The sequence below is a fragment of the Nelumbo nucifera genome, chromosome 1 (assembly GCF_055504915.1).
Source record: "Nelumbo nucifera cultivar China Antique chromosome 1, China Antique-T2T, whole genome shotgun sequence".
In the NCBI taxonomy this organism is placed as follows: Eukaryota; Viridiplantae; Streptophyta; class Magnoliopsida; order Proteales; family Nelumbonaceae; genus Nelumbo; species Nelumbo nucifera.
Genome location: NC_142649.1, coordinates 204,594,961 through 204,615,006, shown reverse-complemented (window position 1 = coordinate 204,615,006; position 20,046 = coordinate 204,594,961). Strand labels below are relative to the sequence as shown.

General features: G+C 39.4%; 2 protein-coding genes, 1 non-coding gene and 1 pseudogene across 5 annotated transcripts; 1 reads left to right on the top strand and 3 right to left on the bottom strand.

The window, feature by feature from the left end:
- Positions 1-541: 541 nt before the first annotated feature.
- LOC104609852 (uncharacterized) lies at positions 542-2,754 on the bottom strand. 3 transcript variants are annotated; one of them, XM_010276252.3, is made up of 3 exons: positions 1,917-2,753; positions 1,743-1,791; positions 542-771 (listed from the first exon to the last, which is right to left on the bottom strand). In XM_010276252.3, the coding sequence occupies exons 1-3, from the start codon at positions 2,565-2,567 to the stop codon at positions 752-754; spliced, it is 720 nt and encodes a 239-aa protein (XP_010274554.1). In that variant the 5' UTR covers positions 2,568-2,753; the 3' UTR covers positions 542-751. The 3 variants fall into 3 exon arrangements, with proteins under 3 accessions (XP_010274554.1, XP_010274553.1, XP_088743021.1); XM_010276251.3 differs by having other exon boundaries at positions 1,743-1,840; positions 1,917-2,752; XM_088886895.1 differs by lacking the exon at positions 542-771 and having other exon boundaries at positions 778-1,791; positions 1,917-2,754.
- A 5,102-nt stretch (positions 2,755-7,856) lies between these two features.
- LOC148804391 (small nucleolar RNA R71) lies at positions 7,857-7,963 on the bottom strand. The gene has a single exon (XR_016081674.1). It is a non-coding gene; the product is annotated as a small nucleolar RNA R71 (small nucleolar RNA).
- Positions 7,964-9,091: 1,128 nt separating this feature from the next.
- On the top strand, positions 9,092-10,625 carry LOC148804390 (acyltransferase GLAUCE-like; annotated as a pseudogene).
- Positions 10,626-11,503: 878 nt separating this feature from the next.
- On the bottom strand, positions 11,504-14,687 carry LOC104609899 (zinc finger BED domain-containing protein RICESLEEPER 2-like). Its single transcript, XM_010276324.1, has 5 exons — positions 14,505-14,687; positions 13,889-14,398; positions 13,573-13,641; positions 13,432-13,481; positions 11,504-11,603 (listed from the first exon to the last, which is right to left on the bottom strand). Exons 1-5 carry the CDS (start codon positions 14,685-14,687, stop codon positions 11,504-11,506), a joined length of 912 nt encoding a protein of 303 aa, XP_010274626.1.
- Between the last annotated feature and the right edge of the window lie 5,359 nt (positions 14,688-20,046).

Here is a 20,046-nt window from a genome sequence, read left to right as displayed (position 1 = left end):
GGTGTAAAGTTGATAAGAGATTAAGTTGAGAAGAAGACATTTAGTTCAAAAAGAAGGAAACGTTTTGTTTTCGTCCTTTATATGCAGGCTTCTCCTTTCCTAGAATATCACAATTCAGAATTGTGAATTTGTGATTAGCTATGAATGGGAAGAGAGAGAGAGAGATGCTGAGATGACAAGCTGAAAGTATAAGGGATGGTATAAGCCTCAGTTGAGTAAAGAGAGAAAGGGGTGGCCATCTGACATGACTATCTTTGTTTTAATATATACCAATAGATCTTGACCAACTTGTTCCTTCCATTAATTATCATATGGTAAAATATTTGGTTTTACACACACAATATCCATAGATGCATTTGGGACACCTATTACTTGTTACCATCATACTATGTTTGGTTTGAAGGAAAAGGTAAGGAAAGGAAGGGAAATGTAGGAAAACCTATACAAGATTTGTAAAGGTTTCCCTATTTTCCCTACTTTTTTCCTTCAAACCAAATACAGCCTAATGTTCTACTTTCCATTTCTTATTCCCTGCTTCAAATTTGAGTTCCAAATAAAGTCATATTATATAATATCCAGTTTATTTGCAACTTTTTTGAGTATATTCCAAATCACTTGCTTTTACTTCATATATCAATTATACATCATTAGCTCAATAACCATGATAACATAACATTGTCATCAACCATAAAGGTTCTTCTCCTCTTCTCAGTGTTATTTTTCTTCTTTCAGCTTGCTTTCTTTGGCTCAGCTACAATGGGCTCTTCCATTCTTGAGTTCACTTGCAAAATCACATCACATTAGTTGGGTTTCATAGACAACAATAAGATCTTTTCATTTTAATCTAGGAATTACATCTTCCGGTAGAAATACCCCACAGATGATGCAACACATAAATTTAACAGTGTAGAGCAACAACACAACTGAGGGCCCATTCGGTATGCAGGATTAGGGGTTTGGAATCTGAATTTCAATGAATCATTCTAATTCCAACTTTTTGGTTGGGTGGAATTGGAAATTTTGAATCCCATGCCCGTTATCGATGGAATGACATTTTCCCATTTGAGGGAATGACAATTCCCTCCCCTCCCTTGAGAATGAAATCCCATTCCAGTTGATTTCTATTTGAACTAAACAGATTATGAGAATAGACCATTCTGACTCTGATTCCAATTGTGAACCAAACAGACCCTGATATCAATGCCAATACAGTTACCACAATTGATGACAATATTTATACCATATTTATACCATAGGTCAAAATTACAACATTTATATCCATATTTATACCATATAATGACAATAGATGTCTTGGTTTTGGTACTTATAATTTATTCTTTCATCTTTATTTACTGTACACTAGTACAAGTGAAATTGAAACTAGCAAGAAAAATTCCTTGGACAGTATCGAACTACAGAAGTAGAATTTAATGAATAAATTTCTCTAAATTTAATTGCCTCAGTCAAAGGGAGTTTTTTTTTTCTTTTTTTCTTTTTATAAATTCATGGCCACTTAGCTATTTCTGATGTTCCTTGTTGAAGTCATGGCTTCTTCATCAAATAGAAACCCCATGGCCCAATTGTGTAGAGGTATAAATTTATCAGTATAAATTCCGAATCAAAGTCAGTATAAATTTATCAGTAAGCAAATGAAACCTATAATAGTAAGCTAACCACCTTACTAAGATCTCCCTCTCTCTCAATTGTGTTCAAGCCTCTCTTGGGGTTAACTGAAAACTGACCTCTTTGAATCTGCTGGAGTTTGAGGAGCTCCCTCCATAAGGAAAACATCTGTTAGAACCGACTTTGACTGTAAAGCAGCTCTTAACAAAGCCAAACCCTAGTAAAACCCACACACACAAGGAAGAGTCAATTAGCAGGAGAGAGAGAGAGAGAATGCATAGTGATCACTTCACCTGTTCCTTGTCAAGCTTCACAGAGACCTCCTCCAAGTTACATATTCCCTTGACACCAAGCCTGGAAAGAAGAGTAATGCTAGAGATGGTAGACATTGGCGTTACCACCAAGTCATCAGTGATCATGTACGTCACCAACTCCTTTACATACCCTCTAGCTCCGGCGGCCACAGTCTTTGGTTCAATCAGTTGCAGCTCCATGTTCATATCCCATCCACATGGGCACCGAGTCCCCGCAACATTAGACAGATGCCCACATATCCTAGCAGAATTTCTGTAGTACTTCACTCTCTGCGGAGGACTGGTAGACTTGCTCTGTTCACTTTCAGCATCCTGAAGAAGAAGAAGAGGAAGAGTGTCCTGGCGCTGAACGCCGGTCGTTAATGGCGAGTATGCGATTTTGGGCTGCAAGAGAGGGGCCTTGTCTGTGTTGGGCTGCAAGTACATGTCACCCAGATTCTGGACGCTGTTGTAGAGGTTGCCGAAGCATCCTGCGCTGGCGTGATGTGGGCTTAGCAGCCTCACTATGGTGCCCATGGGCATGATCAGGAGGCTGAAGAGGAAATCTACAATCTCCTTCTCTGCTTCTGCAAATAGAACCCTTTTGGAATTCATGTCCACCAGAAGCTTCAAGCTCATTTCGGTTGCCATCTGGGTTTGAAGATCGAAATACGAATCTGTCTGTCTGTCGCTCGCCTTCTTCTTTTAACTCTCCAGAGGAGATTTTTAGATTAATACAGATGTTCTAGCTCTCGCGCCTCAGCTGTCTTCTGCACTTTAGTTTATACAGAAAGCAAATGGGCTTGAATCCGCATCTTATGTTAGTTTGAATTGAAAGTAATTAGATGTTGCGTGGGAATTTAAACATCCGATCCTTTGATTGAAAAGGAGGTAACAGATTTCTCATGGTTAATTTCTATTTTTGCCAAAACTTTAGGCAAAAGTTGGATTTGCCCAAGACATTCAAATGAGAATTACCAAATTGTGGTCTAAAAAGTTTAACCCCCCCAAAAAAATATTGTGGTCTAAAAGCAATGTTTTGAAAACCGATAAAGAGGTCGAACCGTTTTGTCTCCGGGTTGTGGGTTACCAGTTCAACCATCTTGGTCGGATCGGTCCGAGTACAGGGAGATCAACCCCCACTATGCACTAAGAATATACAAAAATCGTGTAGAAACCCGAGACTTTGGATCTCCTGCAAACAAGAACTCTGCCCACAACTACCCACAGCACACCACCCCTATGAATTGAGAACATCCCCCATGCATATGTAAGAGGATGAGATGTTCCCCATGTGTGGCTGCAATGTTATGTGAGTAGATGTGGGCAGAGTTCTTGTGGGCGGAAGATCTAGACTCAAAACCCGGGGAGATCTCAAAACCCAAAAGGCTATCTACAAAAAATAAAAGGAATACTCATCCCATCTTTTAACAATCAAACCTTGGGTTTCGGTAGAGAGTTGCTAGAAACTGTTGAAGAATAGGATGACTCAAGCATGGTTTTCAAAACTAGTTTGGATCGGAAAAACCAAGAACCATTTAGGTAACAGGTTTCATTTCACCCCAAAACTGCTTTTTGGTAAAAAATTGTTGATTTGGTTAGTGACCCGCTGACCCGGGTGGTTGAACCATCAAACAGTTAATTTAAATAATGATTTTTGGCCTTTTTTAATTTTTCAATTTTAAAGTCAAAACAGGCCACCCATTTGAACTAGGCGGAGTTTCGGTTATGGTCGAGCTGGCCCCGGGTGCCACATGGCGCCTCCCTAACCATCTTATCTCTTCGGCCATGTCAGCACCACGTAGGACGGATAAGCGCGACCAAGAAGAGGAGCCTCGTACGTATAAGGAGGACAGCTTCGCTGGGGATTGGGACTTATCTCGAAGACCTCGACGGACAACCCCAGAAGCCTCATCCAATTCGAACATGGATCTTTGGCTATAAATAGGTAACCTCCGCTCAAGGTAAGGGACTTTCAAACTCCGTACTGTTATTATGCTTATGCACGGGCTGACGTTCTTCTCAACTGCTCGGCCCAACCGCCCATCTCTTTCATTACTGACTTGAGCGTTACAGTGCCTACCCGGGGAACAACTCCTCGGGCCTTTGATCTCTTTCTTGGTTTCATATCTTGATCTTGGTGCACAACTTCATTCTTGCATCTTGGCTTCACCAATTGCCAGACTATTTGACTGTGATCTTGATTTGGAACACCTTGGATCGAACAACATCAGGCGGTCAATCCGTTCAACCTAGGAACTGGTCCCTATAATGGTTTCCTCTTATCCGATTTTAAAAATCTTGGAGTCAAGTTTCATTTCTGGCTTTAGAAATTAAGTGATTAACCTTGAGCAAACATTACCTGCAACCAAGGTCATAGAACAACTCTTTGTCTTTTTCACTATAGACTAGCTTGTTCAATAATCACTGGAGTTGTTCTACGACCTTGGTTGCATGTAATGTGATGTAACCGTTTTTGGTCACGTACCATTTTTTGGGATGTGTAAAATTTTTTTGGCTAAGTACCTCGTGTTTGACCTGGTGGTGACGTGCCTTGGTGATGAGCTACTTGGTGGCGAACTTCCTGGGGGAGAACTGCCTGGTGATGCTCCCTGGTGGCGAACTGCCTAGGGGCGAACTGCCTGGTGGCGAACTGCCCGGTGGCGAACTGTCTGGTAGTGCTCTCTGGTGGTGAACTGCCTGGTGGCGAACTGCCTGATGGCGAACTGCCTGGTGGCGCTACCTGATGGCGAACTGCCTGGTGACGAACTGCCTGATGGCGAACTGCCTGGTGGCGAACTTCCTAGTGATGCTCCCTGGTGGCGAACTGCCTAGGGGCGAACTGCCTGGTGACGAACTGCCTGATGGCGAACTGCCTGGTGGCGAACTGCTTGGGGGCGAACTTCCTGGTGGCGAACTGCCCGGCAGTGCTCCCTGGTGGTGAACTGCTTGGTGGCGAACTGCCCGGCAGTGCTCCCTGGTGGCGAACTGCCTGATGGCGAACTGCCTGGTGGCGAACTGCCTGACGGCGAGCTGCCTGGTAGTGCTCCCTGGTGGCGAACTCGTCACTTGACTTGCCCCTAGGCGGTTTGCAACTCAGAGGATGGTGGAGCTCCCTGGTGCAGCGCTGCCCGACTACCCCCCGCGTGAGGTGATTTTCTCTCCTTTGTAGACGGTGGGAGCTGAGGGACCTGCGGGAATTGAATCAGAGGACCTGGGGGTATTTTCCCGGCGGGGACTCTCCGATGCCTAAGTTAGCATTCTGATTACAGAGGGCTTGAAGAGAAATGAGAGAGCTAGAGAGCGGGGGTTACCATACCCTTTTTCTTCCCCTCAGGCTTTGGGGGTCGAAGTCCTTATATAGTGGTGCCCTCGCGGGTTAGGTGGGTGAAAAGCCTTCAAATGGTAAGACGTCATATCCCGTCAGAACCGGGGTACAGTGATGAACTCCTCGAGGTTGTCAGGCTGGCGCTTGTGCCAGGCGGCCAGGTCAGCGCCTGGGCCAGGTTGTCAGGTCGGCGCCTGTCAGTCGACGGGTCAGTGTCCGGGCCAGGTTGCCAGGCCGGCGCCTGTGTCTGTCGGCGGGTCGGTGTCCGGGCCAGGTTGCCAGGTCGGCACCTGTGTCAGTCGGCGGGTCGGTGTCCGGGCCAGGTTGCCAGGTCGGCGGGTCGGTGTCCGGCCAGGTTGCCAGGTCGGCGCTTGTGTCGGGGTCAGGTCATCAGGTCGGCGCCTGTGTCCGGGCCAGGTTGCCAGGTTGGCGCATGTGGCAGGCTGATCAGGCCAGGTCGCGCAGGTCGCGCGTAGGCCGCGTGCAGGTCGCCTGCAGCGCCAGGTCGCGCGCAAGCCGCGCCTGGTCGCACCAGGTCGCGCCAGGCCAGCTAGACCGGTGCCGGGGGGGGGACCAACTTGGTAAGTTGTTGCCTGGGGGCTTGCCTAGTTGTCACGAGGTGCCACGTGTCGCAATTTCACTGGTGGGCCAAATCTGCCCTCATGATAATGTTTTCTTGTAATAATCTGTGCATATAAAATCTTTGCTATCCTAAAGCTGAACCAAACTACAAAGTGACGAAAGCATGAAAATGTATATCTAAAGTGTGATCAACATTTGGCAATTGTAAAATAAAGAGCTTAAAAGTAATATTTTTCCATAATAATTTTATAAATGTTAATTTTATAATTTATGCAATTTTTATGCTGGAAGAATTAATAATTGAATAGAAGAAAGCCCAAACATAGGTCCAAGAAACCCAAGCCCAAGTTCCATGACCCAAGTATGAGTGCTGAATCGTTTCCCAAGTTCCGGTATTTTGGGCATATCTTCCTCTACAGATGTCAAAATTTGATGATTCTTGAAGATATGGACAGCTAAGAGATAGGACTACAATTCATCTGGTAATAACATTTTCTAAATCAATCTCTATCGGGGCGAAAATTGGGGGGTAAGACATGGGTCTGGGCTGAGCAGATTGAGAAGCCTGGCTGCACAATAAAAAGGAAAAATCTGACCAAAAAGGGGGACAACTACCAGAGGTTATTTTTGCATTATTTTCTCAGTTTTTCACAGAAGAGAAGATGGGAGAATGATGTCCAAGCGTGGCTAAAGCTTCAACAAGGTTAGAGAGGATCTTGATCGATGAGTTTTACTTGTTATTTTACTTTGATTCCTTAAGAGATTTCATTGTTTAATTTTGTTCTTGAGAAGTTTCTTTTATTAATTTTTTTATTTGATAAACCCAGAAGTTATATTCTTCAATTTCCATATAAAATTAGTCATGCTCTTTTTATGTGCAATTTGCTAGAAAATAATTGATTGGGTATATTTATTTTATGGGTTGATCCTTTACTACAATACTGTCAGTTGGATATATTATAGTTCTTGGATAGCTTGTAAGAATAGATCATTATGTTCTTCATTGAAAATTAATTTTCTCAGAACAAATACTTTTGTTCTTGTCGTTGATTTTAAAGATATTTTCCGATTGTTTGTTTGGGATGTGAAACTTGCTGAGTAATAAATAGGAGTCAAAGTCGAGAACAATTGAACAAATCGATCAAGTGAATCTCGAAGCCTTGTTCATCACAATACTACTTTTCATCTTTTAATCATTGTTACTTTTATTCAAATATTTTTATTCCTATTTTTAGAAAATCATTTTATTTTAGGTTATTTACACTTAGCGATAACTCATTTTGTTGGTTTAATTAGCTTCTTTGTGGATTCGACACCTAAAGTTACGCTTCAACGACCACTTATCTAAGAGTAATAATTTTGGGCGAGACACAAAATTTGGCGCCGTTGCCGAGGAAGCCAAACCAACAACTGAGTTTGAACATTCTTTACTTCTCTTTTATTTCCTTTGTTTGTTTCATTTTCTTTAGTTTCATTTTATTTTCTTGATCTCATTTTCCTTTTCTTCTTTTTGTAAGCTAAAAAAAAATAGGAGCTTAGGGTGTATGAATAGACTAAGGGACAAAAGATGGAGATTCACTAGACATATACGAATAGACCCACCACCACTCCCTGAAGAAGAATTAGCATCTAATTCGTCCTCTGATTCTAAAACCATGAGTCAACATGAGGACAACCCTGTTAGGTCTTTAAAAGACTACCTGCACCCCACCCGGATAGCCACACCATCATGCATCATGTTATACACCACAATTTGAGTTCAAACCTGGAATGATTCAACTCTTGCCTAATTTCCATGGTTTAGACAGTGGGAATCCATATGTGCATATTAGGGAATTTGAAGAGGTAGTGGCCACCTTCCATAACCGAGCTGATATTGCAGACATTGTTAGGCTGAAATTTTTCCCTTTTTCCCTGAAAGAGAGAGCTAAGAGTTGGCTATACTCTTTAAGACCGAGATCCATAGGTACATGGGCGGAAATGACCCAATCTTTTTCTTTAACAAGTACTTCCCGCACCATAAGACCAACAATCTTAAGAGATAGATCTAAACCTTTTCTCAAAAGGATAATGAAACCTTATACCAAGCCTGTGAGAGATTCAAAGAGCTACAAAACCTGTGTCTACACCATTGGTACGAAAGTTGGAGGTTAGTTAGCTATTTCTATGTGGGTTTAACCAGCAGGGAGCGCCAATTCATAGAGATGATGTGTAATGGGGAGTTTCTACAAAAGGATCCTGAAGAAGCCATAGATTCCTGAATGAGTTAGCTGAGAAAGCCCACATGTGGACTGGGCCTAGTGCTACTGATAGTACTAATAGGTCACGTCCAACCGGGATTTACCATCTTAAGGAGGAAGACAACCTCAAAACCCAATTAAAAGTTGTAACTAGAGAACTTGAGGCCTTAAAGAAGAGAAATAATAAAGTCACCCACACGATTGCCAAGGTAGAAACTTAAACTTCATGTTTTGTCTGTGGGGGATTGGATCACTTAGCTCAAAATTTCCCAACCTATGGTGAGATGAGAGAGGTTTATGAAGAACAGTGTAATGCCTTAGGATTGTATAGAAAACCTTTCTCACCCTATTCAGAGACCTATAATCCTACCTGGAGGAACCATCCCAATTTTAGTTGGAAGGCTGATCAGAACCAACCCACTTTGTCCAACAATAATTGGAGTGTAGAGGCGCAACCATCCCGATTTCATCCTGTACCTCAATACAATGCTCAACTGAATAGGAATCCTTTAGAGGAAACACTTCAAGCATGCACAGAATAAGACTGAGCAAAAGTTTGAATCTATTCTTGCACAGGTGGTTGAAGAGAACAAGGATATCAAGAGCTAGATAACTAAGCTAACCAATGCTCTTACTGTACAAGAGAGAGGCAAAATTCCGTCTCAGCCTCAAACCAATCCAAAGGGGTCACATATGGTACATGAATCCACCTCTGATCCGGAGAACATCAAGGGAGTTCACGCCATCACTACTCATAGTGGTAAGGTTTTAGATGGGCCTTTGTCGACTCCACCTCGCACAAATGTCACCACTCCAAGCAGCACTGAAGATGCCCCCTCAAAAGAGCCTAAAAACGAGGTTATGATCTAAGTGCCTTTTCCCCAAACTCTCAGATCTGGAGGAAAATTTCCAGACAACCAAGATGAGATTTTGGAACATTTGAAAGAAGTTAAGATTAATCTACCTTTGTTGCATGTGATTAAGCAAGTACCACTTATGCCAAGGTGATAAAGGATCTATGCACCATGAAAAGGAGGCACCATGTTAAGAAAGTTGCATTTTTGACAGAACAGGTAAGTGCGGTGATTAAGCAGAGAACACCACCAAAGTACAAAGATCCTGGGTGCCCCACAATTGCTTGCCATATTGGGACACAAGAGTTCGGTCAAGCTCTCTTGGACTTAGGAGCAAGTGTAAATTTAATGCCTTATTCAGTTTACTTGCAATTAGGTCTTGGAGAGATAAAACCCACATTCGTGGTGTTACAACTGGCTGACCATTCTATTCAGAAACCGATGGGGATAGTGGAAGACGTTTTGCTTCAGATTGATAAATTCTATTATCTTGTTGATTTTCTAGTTTTAGATACTCAATCTGTGGTTGACAGTAAGTTGAAGATTCTGCTTATTTTAGGAAGACCGTTTACAAATGGACTGGACCAAATCCGGTCCAAACCTCATACAAACCGGATCCAATCCGGTCCAATTGAAATGCAAATGGACCAGATTGGACCCAATCTGGTCCAAATTAAATGTTTTCCTTAGAAAACATTTTCCCTATAAAATATTTTGGTTCAACTAAAATAATGAAGAAAAACAAAATGTTTTCCTTAGAAAATAATACTCAATAAAGAATAAATTATTTTCCTAATTTCTCAGGAAATAAACAAAATGTTGTCAATGCATATGTACAGTTACTAAACAGTTTTAAGACAATTAATCTGGCCATTCACAAGTCCACCAGTTTTGAGTGAAAGATGTCACCACAAAGGCAAAAACATCCATTTGCAGTGGCAAAGGCCTGAATACCCAAGCCATCTACAACGACAGAACATGCCTGAAAGCAGGAAATCCACCTCTGATCAAATACCCACATATTGAGTACACAAAGAAGTTAGAGATAGCTTCAGTAACTTCCTCATTCTCCTCTCCCAACCAATGCACCCGACTTACAGTTCTCCAGCAAGTACAGTCACAAGCTCTTCTGTTTTTCCTCTAGCATGCTCAGCATCCTCAAAGGCAAGGCCATGGCCAAGTGTTCAAACTTTGAGGCCATTGTAGCTCACCTATGGAGAGCAAGATCCAAAGCAGTGTTTGATGACCCAGATGAGACTTCAACCGTTCTGTTTGCAGTGGACATAAGGTCCAAGATATCTCCCCCTTTACCACATGGGTTCACAGGAAATGCTCTTGTCACAGCTTTTGCCAGTGCAAAGGTGGTGGATCTGGCTGAGAAGCCATTCTCCTTCTGTGTGGAGCAGTAATATACAGAGTGTCAGATGACTACGTGAGGTCAGTGATAGACTGGTTAGAGATCTATAAAGGAGTTCCTGCAACCATAAATGGAAATTTCTATTTGTCAGCTTGGTGGAAACTGCCTTTCCATGATCTCAACTTCGGCTATGGAAAACTCATTCATTGTGAGCCGATTGTGAGTGGGGCTGATGAGTTTGTGCTGTTGCTTTCTGATTTCATGGGGAATGGGGGAGGGACCAATGTCTGGATGGGCCTTGAGAAAGAGAAGATGTAGAGATTCATGCTTCATGTCTATGAGATATGAAACGTGGGGTTGCTTTGACATCTGTTCTGAATGAAGGGCTAGGAAAAATCGAATTCAATAAATAATTTAAAAGTCAAGAAGTGGGGATTGCATAGAAATACCTTTTTGTGTTGATAATCTTCTGGCATGATGGTTGCCACAATATTCTGACAATGTGAAAGATTACAAGTCAATAAAAACATAAATTGAAAGGGAGAACCCAAAGGCAAATTAACCTACTAATAATACATTACAATGCATTCTATAAATAGGATAAATAAATACACTGTTTAATTGGTCCAGCAAAATGAGCAGTGGTGTAATGAGGGAAGGTGTGCCCATATCAAATGTTGTATGGATGGTGGACTCACAAGGCCACAATTTCCCATATGACATGCAGCTCACATGGTGGGGTTATGAGGTATCATCTTCAACTCCTTAATAAGTGTTTATTGTACTGACATTTGGAATCGATCAAAGAATGATGATTTCCATCATTGATTCCATTGATTCCATTGAAATATTTATTCCATTGATTCCATTGATTTCCATCAAAGAATGATGTTTATTGTAAGGTATCATTACAATTAGATACCTGCAACTGAAATATTTATTGATTCCATTGAGTGGATACAAATTTCATCAGATATCCCAATAAAATAATCTACAACTCTGAGGTTGAAAAACATAAATCCTCATGTTTTGTTTTGATTTATTACTGCATTCTAGCTTTTGTTTCATTTGTTCATAACAAAAATTGTTTGAAGTTGGTTTTCTTCCAATATATGTAAGAAACTTTCTTTGATAAGTTTGGTGGATTTCTGACCAAGTAGCAAATTTCTTTTACAGCAGCTTGAGCAATAACCAAATACATGTGGAATCTGGTTAAGGTTTAGACTCTAGATGTAACCTGAAAGCTTGGACAAGTGGCTCTTTTGTAGTCCAAGCATTCTATGAGTATTTGCTGCAGTTTTAAGAGTTTCATAGAGATGTATAAGACTGTAAACAACAAAGTAGAAAAGAAAAATACCTGAAACAAGCATGAAGTCTTAGACAATTTGGCAATAATACTGCCTTGATCAGAACTTTTGTATATAAAAAATTAAGGTTATGTTTGGATAAATTTCAGGGCATAGTATTTTCAAATCCGTGTATTTAGGATACTTTTGCAACTGATTAAGTTGGCATGTTCAACTCGGATGGATTGATTGAATGAAAGAACAGAAAAAGCATAAGATAAAAATATTTCCTGGTCCTAATTTTCCATGGATACCTTTATTGATGCAACTAGAACTTTAAAGGAATTGAATCTGCTATGTTCTTTAAGCTTCAAATTGAAGGTAAAGTGGGGAAGACAGAAAAGCAGTTAGGTATTGAGATTTCCTGTGGTGGTAGTTGCTAAAGTTTTGCATCTCTTACATCTGTTTTGTTTTTTGGTTGTTTCAGTCAATGAACAGAAACGTGAATGGAGCACAAAAACATCACGATTGCATCAAATTGTTGGTTCTCATGACATGTAGATCAATTTAATTACCCATATATAGAGGAACTCTCTTTCCTTGATAAGATCTAGCTACTCCCATTAAAGTGTCATCAACACAGTCTGCTCATTTAGATAACAAGACTATTTTCTTTTGGAACATTCTGAGAGTACAATAATAACAATGTCGTTGAGTGCAAAAGACATTAAAAATGTCCACCTTCAATTGATCACATGTTCCATTCTCCGTTTCAGCTCAAAAAGGAATAACACTGATAATGGCAACTATTCACTCATGGATTCTGGCATTCTACTAGCTGGAGCTAGATCACACTAATGGGTTCGATTAAAAAGGGGACCTGAGGACGATTTACCCTGATCCAGTGGCCTCCGGATAGAAAGTGTGAGCTCTAGATCAGGCGAAGCATTTTGGACAGTGGGGTTTGTTGTGATGGTAGCACTAGGCTCTGCATCAAGTGATTCATATGATCGAACTGGCATCAAATGAAAGCTTGAAGGAAATTTGGAGAAATTGGTTTCTTGGTCATCTAACTTGGTGCATTGTTCTAATGGATTAAGGTCTAATAGTGGTTGTAGTAGGTTGGTGTCCTGATAACATCATTAAACGAAGCAATTGTTGCTATGGTAAAGGATGGGGAAGTAATGGTACCAATGGGAAACAATCCATAGGAAACAGAAGGGTCCTTGAGCAGTTGAGCTTGAAACTGGTCGTCGTAACCTACTGATCTGTCATATTGTTGCTGCTCTTAACTTGCAAAGTTAAGAAGCAAAAGAGAGACACAACAACTTATTGGACTGATCAACCTGGACCGGATTGGACTGTTCCAATCCACTGTCTTACTGGACTGTTCAACTTGGACTAGATTGGACTGGTCCAATCCACTGTCTTATTGGACTGATCAACCTGGACTGGATTGGACTGGTCCAATCCACTGTCTTATTGGACTGTTCAACTTGGACTAGATTAGATTGGTTTAATCCACTGTCTTATTGGACTGTTCAACCTGGACTAGATTGGACTGGTCCAATCCACTGTCATATTGGACTGATCAATCTGGACTGGATTGGACTGGCCAATCCACTGTGTTATTGGATTGTTCAATCTGGACCAGATTGGACTAGTCCAATCCACTGTCTTACTGGACTGTTCAACATGTTCAAATTGGTTTTAATTCAATTCAGATTATGTCCAACACTCCAACCCAATCATGGTCGGATGGTCCATTGACAACCCCAAACTTATCTTCTACCAATATAAATCATTACAAATAGAGTAAGTCCAATCGAATCCAAATTTTATAAGCAAATATTTTATAAAAAAAATACCTGTGAAGCAAAAATGTCCAAACTAGATGCATGGCATATGCTCCAATATCCTGAAACAAAAACATTTGCTTAGTTAAATTACATAAAGACAAACATTTTGCAAATCAATAATTTATTTATAGACCATTTGCCATAACTTACATGTTCGGTTAGTGTCAGTTGTAGAAGCCACACATATAGGAGAGGCAGCGGCAGCTTCAAGATCCAATTCTAAAAATAATAATACACAACTAAAAACACATATTAGAAAGAAAAAGCATATAAATAAATAGAAACATATAGGAAATATAACAACTCTTTAAGATTCAGTTTTTAACTTACTTTTTGTAATTGGAGCTTCTAACCAGTCTTGCCCACAAACCAAAGCCTCCACAGTCTCTGGAAGTAATGAAGTACGATACTAATCCACTATTCTGCCCCCAATACTGAATGTTCCCTCGGATGCTATAGTGGATACTGGAATTGCCAAAATATCTCGTGCCCATCTAGAGAGTTTTGGAAACTTGAGACCATCAACTCGCCAGAATCTCAAAATATCATGCTCTTCACCTGTAGGAAATAGTTTTTCTTCAAGATAAAGATCCAACTCTGAATTTTGAGTCCCTAGATTACATTCCGGATGCTCTTCAGTCAACCACTGATCAAAACCTCTCAAAAAATCTACAACACCATGAATCCTCAATGGCTGAAATGCAACACTAGAGTCTATAAGTGACATGTCCTCTATATCAAAACCCGCATACTCTGAATATAGGTCATTTACTGCCTCCCTAACTCTTGTAACATGCCTCTCAACAATCTCTCCATAAATGAGATTATAGTAATATGTAACAATCTCCATCTTAAACCTAGGATCAGGAACAACGGCAATTGCAAGCACCAAAGAACATTCATCCCAATATTTATCAAAATTTTGCTTCATTCTATTTGTCATTGAACAAACATACTCATATTCATTATCTAGCCACTGAAGCAACAAAAGCTTAATTGTGCAAATATCGGGAAAAAATACATTTGAGGTTGGAGAAGTTTTTTGTGCAGATGTAAAAAACTTGCAAACAATCCCGTACTACTGTCCCCATTTCCCATTCCTCATCAGATGATAGATTCTTATAGTCATGGTCAAGCTCAGCTAGTCGACAAAATGCTTCCTTCAACTCTAAAGCCGTGTCCGATATATCATATGTGGAGTTCCATCGCGTTGGACAATCAACAACCACCCCTCTTATGTTGTACTTTTGCTTGGCTTCTTGCATTGTCAAATTTTTGCTTCTTATAGGGTGTCAACCTTACATATTTAGCACTTTCTCGAATCTTATATAACAATGGTGATATTTCTCTCAACCCATTTTGCACAATAAGGTTCAAGATGTGAGCAGCACATCTCACATGAAATAGATCACCATGCAATGGGAGCCCTTTAACACAAAGCCGATTCTTGAGCTCCCTAACCATAACATCATTGTTAGAGGCATTGTCAACTGTTATAGAACATTTTTTTATCAATGTTCCAAATTAACAACCTCTCCATAACGACTTCATACAAAGTGTTTCCATCATGGGGACACTCAATTGCCACAAATGCAATAATTTTCTTTTTCAGCTCTCACCCATCATCTATAAAGTATGTTGTTAAACAACAATACCCCAAATTTTGTTCCGAAGTCCACATATCAGTGGTTAAGCTAATCCTACAATCCAAACCATCAAAGTATTTGTACAATTTCTCTTTTTCATCCAAGTAAATCTTCATGACATCATTCTTTATTGTATTTCGAGAAACAAGCCTAAATAATGGTTGAAGATTATTGACAAATATCTAAAAAAAACTCTTCTTCAACTATACTAAAAGGATGCCCATGCCTTATTATCATCTTTGCTAAGTCCATTCGGCTCCTATCTTGGTCAAATTTGAAGTTTTCTACAACTTCTTGTTCACTTGTGCCCATTTGTTTTAATTTAGGACTTTGGTACATGCCCTAAAAGGTGGCTCGTTCCTATAGAACTTCCACCTATATACTATTTTCCACAATGTTTACAAATAGCTCTCTGCTCCCTAGAGTCCAAATTTATTTTCTTAAAATGCTCCCATGCTTTGGACCTAACCCTCTTTCTAGTAGAGCTAGATGCCATAGATTTCACTTAGGTTTTTAGGCACTTTTGCATTTTCAACACTTGCTTCATCCATCCTTAATGCATTAAGAAAAAAATAAATTAATTTGCACACTAACATGAACAACAAGAAAGTCTAATGAAATTCATATGATAACACTTACAACTTTATCACTAGTAAGTAATAAATATAAATAAGATCAGTTATTTCCAATGAGTTTCAAATTTGTTAAACAAAGCAAACAAAATAGGGAGGATGGTAAAAAATTCATGAAATATGCTTAAACCTCTTCAATACATGTAGGACCCCATAATGGCATGACTGGTTCCATTGAATTAATCGATGAAACTAAAAAAGAATTAGATGCAAAACGATCAGAATGAAATGATAGGCCTGGTTCCAGACTTCCAGCTATTGCTAACACCTTAAAATAATAAAAATTACTATTGTGTCTAGATATGCAAAATGTGATAAGATCAACAAAAAAAAAATACTTAATACTCAAAAACACATAATGCTTGTATAATCAAATACCAAAAGTATGGCTCAGGAAGCATTCATTTGCACTTAGAAAGTCCATTGTGGAAAAAAACTATTTCTTATTTTATCTCAGAAAATTTGGGGGGGACTCAAGTGGAGAGTTCCTGAACCCAAAACAAAAAATAGATCAATAACTATTTCTTATATTATAGTCTTACTCTTAAACCAAAAACAATACAAAACTAAAATGTTTGAAATGACAGAAGAGAGAGGAAATACCTGAACGAGCAAGGAGTCTACCGCTGGATAAAGAGAGAGGAAGAGATGAGATAGATAACCACCAGAGAGACTGGGGAGTGTTGTCGGTCGCTGGATAACACTAGAACGATGGAATGATGTTCACCATCGCTATTCGCTAAAGAGAGACGAGAGAAAAGAACTGGAGAGATACCATCGCCGGAGAGAAACACCACCACCGGAGAGAAACCACCGCTAGAAGTATTATCGGAGTTCGAGGAATACCACCGTCGGAGAGAAACCTTCTTCTTCGTTCGATTGCTGGAGAGCGGTGGAGGTGTATTGGCATAGAGCGCTAGGTCTTCAAAGAAAATTTGGGAGAGAACTTCAAACGAATGAACGGACCATTTGATTCAAAGGTTTAGTCCATATTCGGTCCGTACTATATATGGACTATTCATATTCGGACTGGTCTGCATCCATATCATTTTTAGGACCGTCCAATTCCTCCGTATCACTTCCGATTCAGATGGTGTCCAACCCGAAACCGGTCCATTGACACCCCTATTGAGGTGAATATTTTTCATGTTGGGACGAGTGCTACCATACATACATGATAGACTCTCTCATTGCAGAGGAAGTAGATGAAAGGGAAAATTTTGAATCTTTAGAATATCTCCTTTGTGATTCTAATTCGAATTCTGAATTTTTTGTTTTATCCTGTTAATGATGTTTCTAATGTTTCCTCTATTTCAATTGACATGTAGGATAAGCAGAAGAAGTTTTGGCAACCACGCTTTGAGGAGTTGCCGCATAAGAGAGACCAGCCGAAGCCATCTTCTATGGAGACACCAAAAGTAGAGTTATCCCCACTCCCTGAAGGATCGAAACATGCATTTTTGAGACCAAGTGATACCTTTCCTGTTATAATATCTTTTAAACTTAGTGCTGAGTAGGATGAGAAATTGATAAATCTGTTAAGAGAACATAAATTTGCACTAGGTTGGACCATAGCTGACATTAAAGTTATAAGGCTACTGATATATTCCCATAGGATTCATTTAGAAGAATGAACTACCCTACGTGAGACCCCCAAAGAAGATTGAACCCAATAATGAAAGAAGTTGTTAAAAAATGAGGTCTTAAAATTGTTAAGACGCAGGAATCATATATCCTATATTTGACAGTAAATGGGTTAGTCCTACAGAGGTTGTGCCAAAGAAATCAGGGGTCACAGTAGTTGAAAATGAGGAAGGAGTTCTTGTTCCTACTAGGGTAGTGATTGGGTGGCACATGTGCATTGACTATAGGAAATTTAACGCAGCCACCCAGAAAGACTATTTTCCATTGCCATTTGTTGACCAAATCTTAGAATGTGTGGCTGGCCATCCTTTCTATTGCTTTCTTGATGGTTATTCAGGGTATTATCAGATTGAGATAGCTTTAGAAGATTAGGACAAGACTACTTTTACATGTCCTTTTGGTACTTATGCTTTCCGTAGGATGCCATTTGGTTTATGTAATGCAAAAGCTACTTTTCAACATTGCATGCTTAGTGTGTTTTCTAATATGGTTGAAAAATGAATGGAAGCTTTTATGGATGATTTGACTATTTTTTGCGATTCTTTTTATTCATGCTTACTTAACTAGAAAGCGGTTTTGACTAGGTGTAAAGAAAAAAGACTTGTGCTTAACTGGGAGAAATGCCATTTCATGGAGTCTTCATGTATTCAAAGGAAGTTACAGTTGTCAAAGATAGAAGAACTAAGGAACGATGCATATAATAATTCTAGGATACAAGGCTAAACTAAAAGCGGCTCATGATAAACAGATCCTAAGGAAGATTTGAGCCAAACCAACTTTATGATTCCCGTTTGCATCTCTACCCAGGAAAGCTGAGATCTAGATGGACATGTCCATTTGTGGTGAAGCGAGTCTTTCCCAACGGTGCTGTTGAGATTGAGGATCCAAGCGATGGGAGATTTTTCTGAGTTAATGGACAACGGTTGAAGCATTATGTGGAGAGGGTAGACCAACCTGAGGAGATCACTCTTGTAGCTCCAGTCTACAATGGTTAATCAGGTTCTATCTTTCTGCACTACCATTTTATTCTTTCTTTTCTTTCATTTGTTTTAGTTTTTCTTTTATTAGTTTTTTTGTTTCCTTCTTCTAGTTGATAAATTTGTAGGTCTAGTCTTAGTCCATCGTTCAGGTGTCCTCTATCCTTTGCTTTGTTATTTCTTTTATTTTTCTGCCAGTGATGACACTATCTCGTTTAGGTTGGAGGTGGTAGCATTGCATGCACATTCTATGCACATTTTTTATATACATTCTTCTTGTGTGAAAGAAAGACAATCAACACTTTTTTTATTGTTTTTATTCTGGTAGTTTTTGTGTGAATAAGTTTGCATTGCATGCTTGAGAAGCTTAGATTGGATTTTCTACTTTTCTATCTAGGTATGATTTCAAAATTGTTTGGTTTTAAGTCACTTTTTCTATCTTGGTTATCAAAGAATAACTTCTGAAAGCTTTTTGCGCACAATACTAAGCTTTGTGGTTAGATGGATGTTCGATATATATAGTTAAGAGAATTGTTGTGTTTAAGCGCACATTTTTCTAGACTCACATGAGAGAAATCCCTTGCCTTAAAATAGTTTACCTGTAAGGATATGGAGTTGAGGCTTTTACTTTGATTAATTCTCAAGGCTATATGTGTTGTGGTTTGTGGTATGGAGATTTTGCTTAGTTCACACACATTCACTTTTGGAAGTTATAATTGAAGTAATCTTGATAGCATCTGTGGTCTTTTCCGACCTTTTTGCTTGAAATGCCTAGGTGGTTTTGCTAGATTCCCATTTAAGCTAATCATCATTCTTTGTCTTTTCATTTGTGCTTAAATTGCTAGGGACTAGCAATAAGCTGGTTGGGGGTTGTGACGAAAGCATTAAAATGTATTTCTAAAGTGTGCTCAACAATTGACATTTGTAAAATAAAGAGTTTAAAAGTAATATTTTTTCATAATAATTTTATAAATGTTAATTTTATTATTTGTGCAATTTTTATGCTGGAAGAATTAATAATTTAATGGAGGAAAACCCAAACATAGGTCCAAGAAACCCAAGCCCAAGTTCCATGACCCAAGTATGAGTGCTGATTCGTTTCCCATTTTACTCTGAAAAGGGTCTGGTATTTTGGGTATATCTTTCTCTATAGATGTCAAAATTCGATGGTTCTTGAAGATATGGACAAATAATAAATAGGGCTACAATTCATCTGCTGATAACTTTTTCTAAATCAATCTCTATCAAGACAAAAATTGGGGCTACAATTCAGTCTTTCACAAAAGAGAAGATGGGAGAATGACATCCAAGCGCGACTAAAGCTTCAACAAGGCTAGAGAGAATCTTGATCGATGAATTTTACTTGTTATTTTACTTTGATTCCTTGAGAGATTTCATTGTTTAATTTTGTTCTTGAGAAGTTTCTTTTATTAATTTTTTTATTTGATAAACCCAGAAGTTATATTCTTCAATTTTCATATAAGATTAGTCATGCTCTTTTTATGTGCAATTTGCTAGAAAATTATTGATTGGGTGGATTTATTTTATGGGTTGATCCTTTACTGCAATACTGTCAGTTGCATATATTGTCGTTCTTGGATAGCTTGTAAGAATATGTCATTATGTTCTTCATTGAAAATTAATTCTCTCAGAACAAACACTTTTGTTCTTAACTTTTGTTCTTCAATTGTGCTGCCAGGCTATCCAAACAATTGTTTGTTTGGG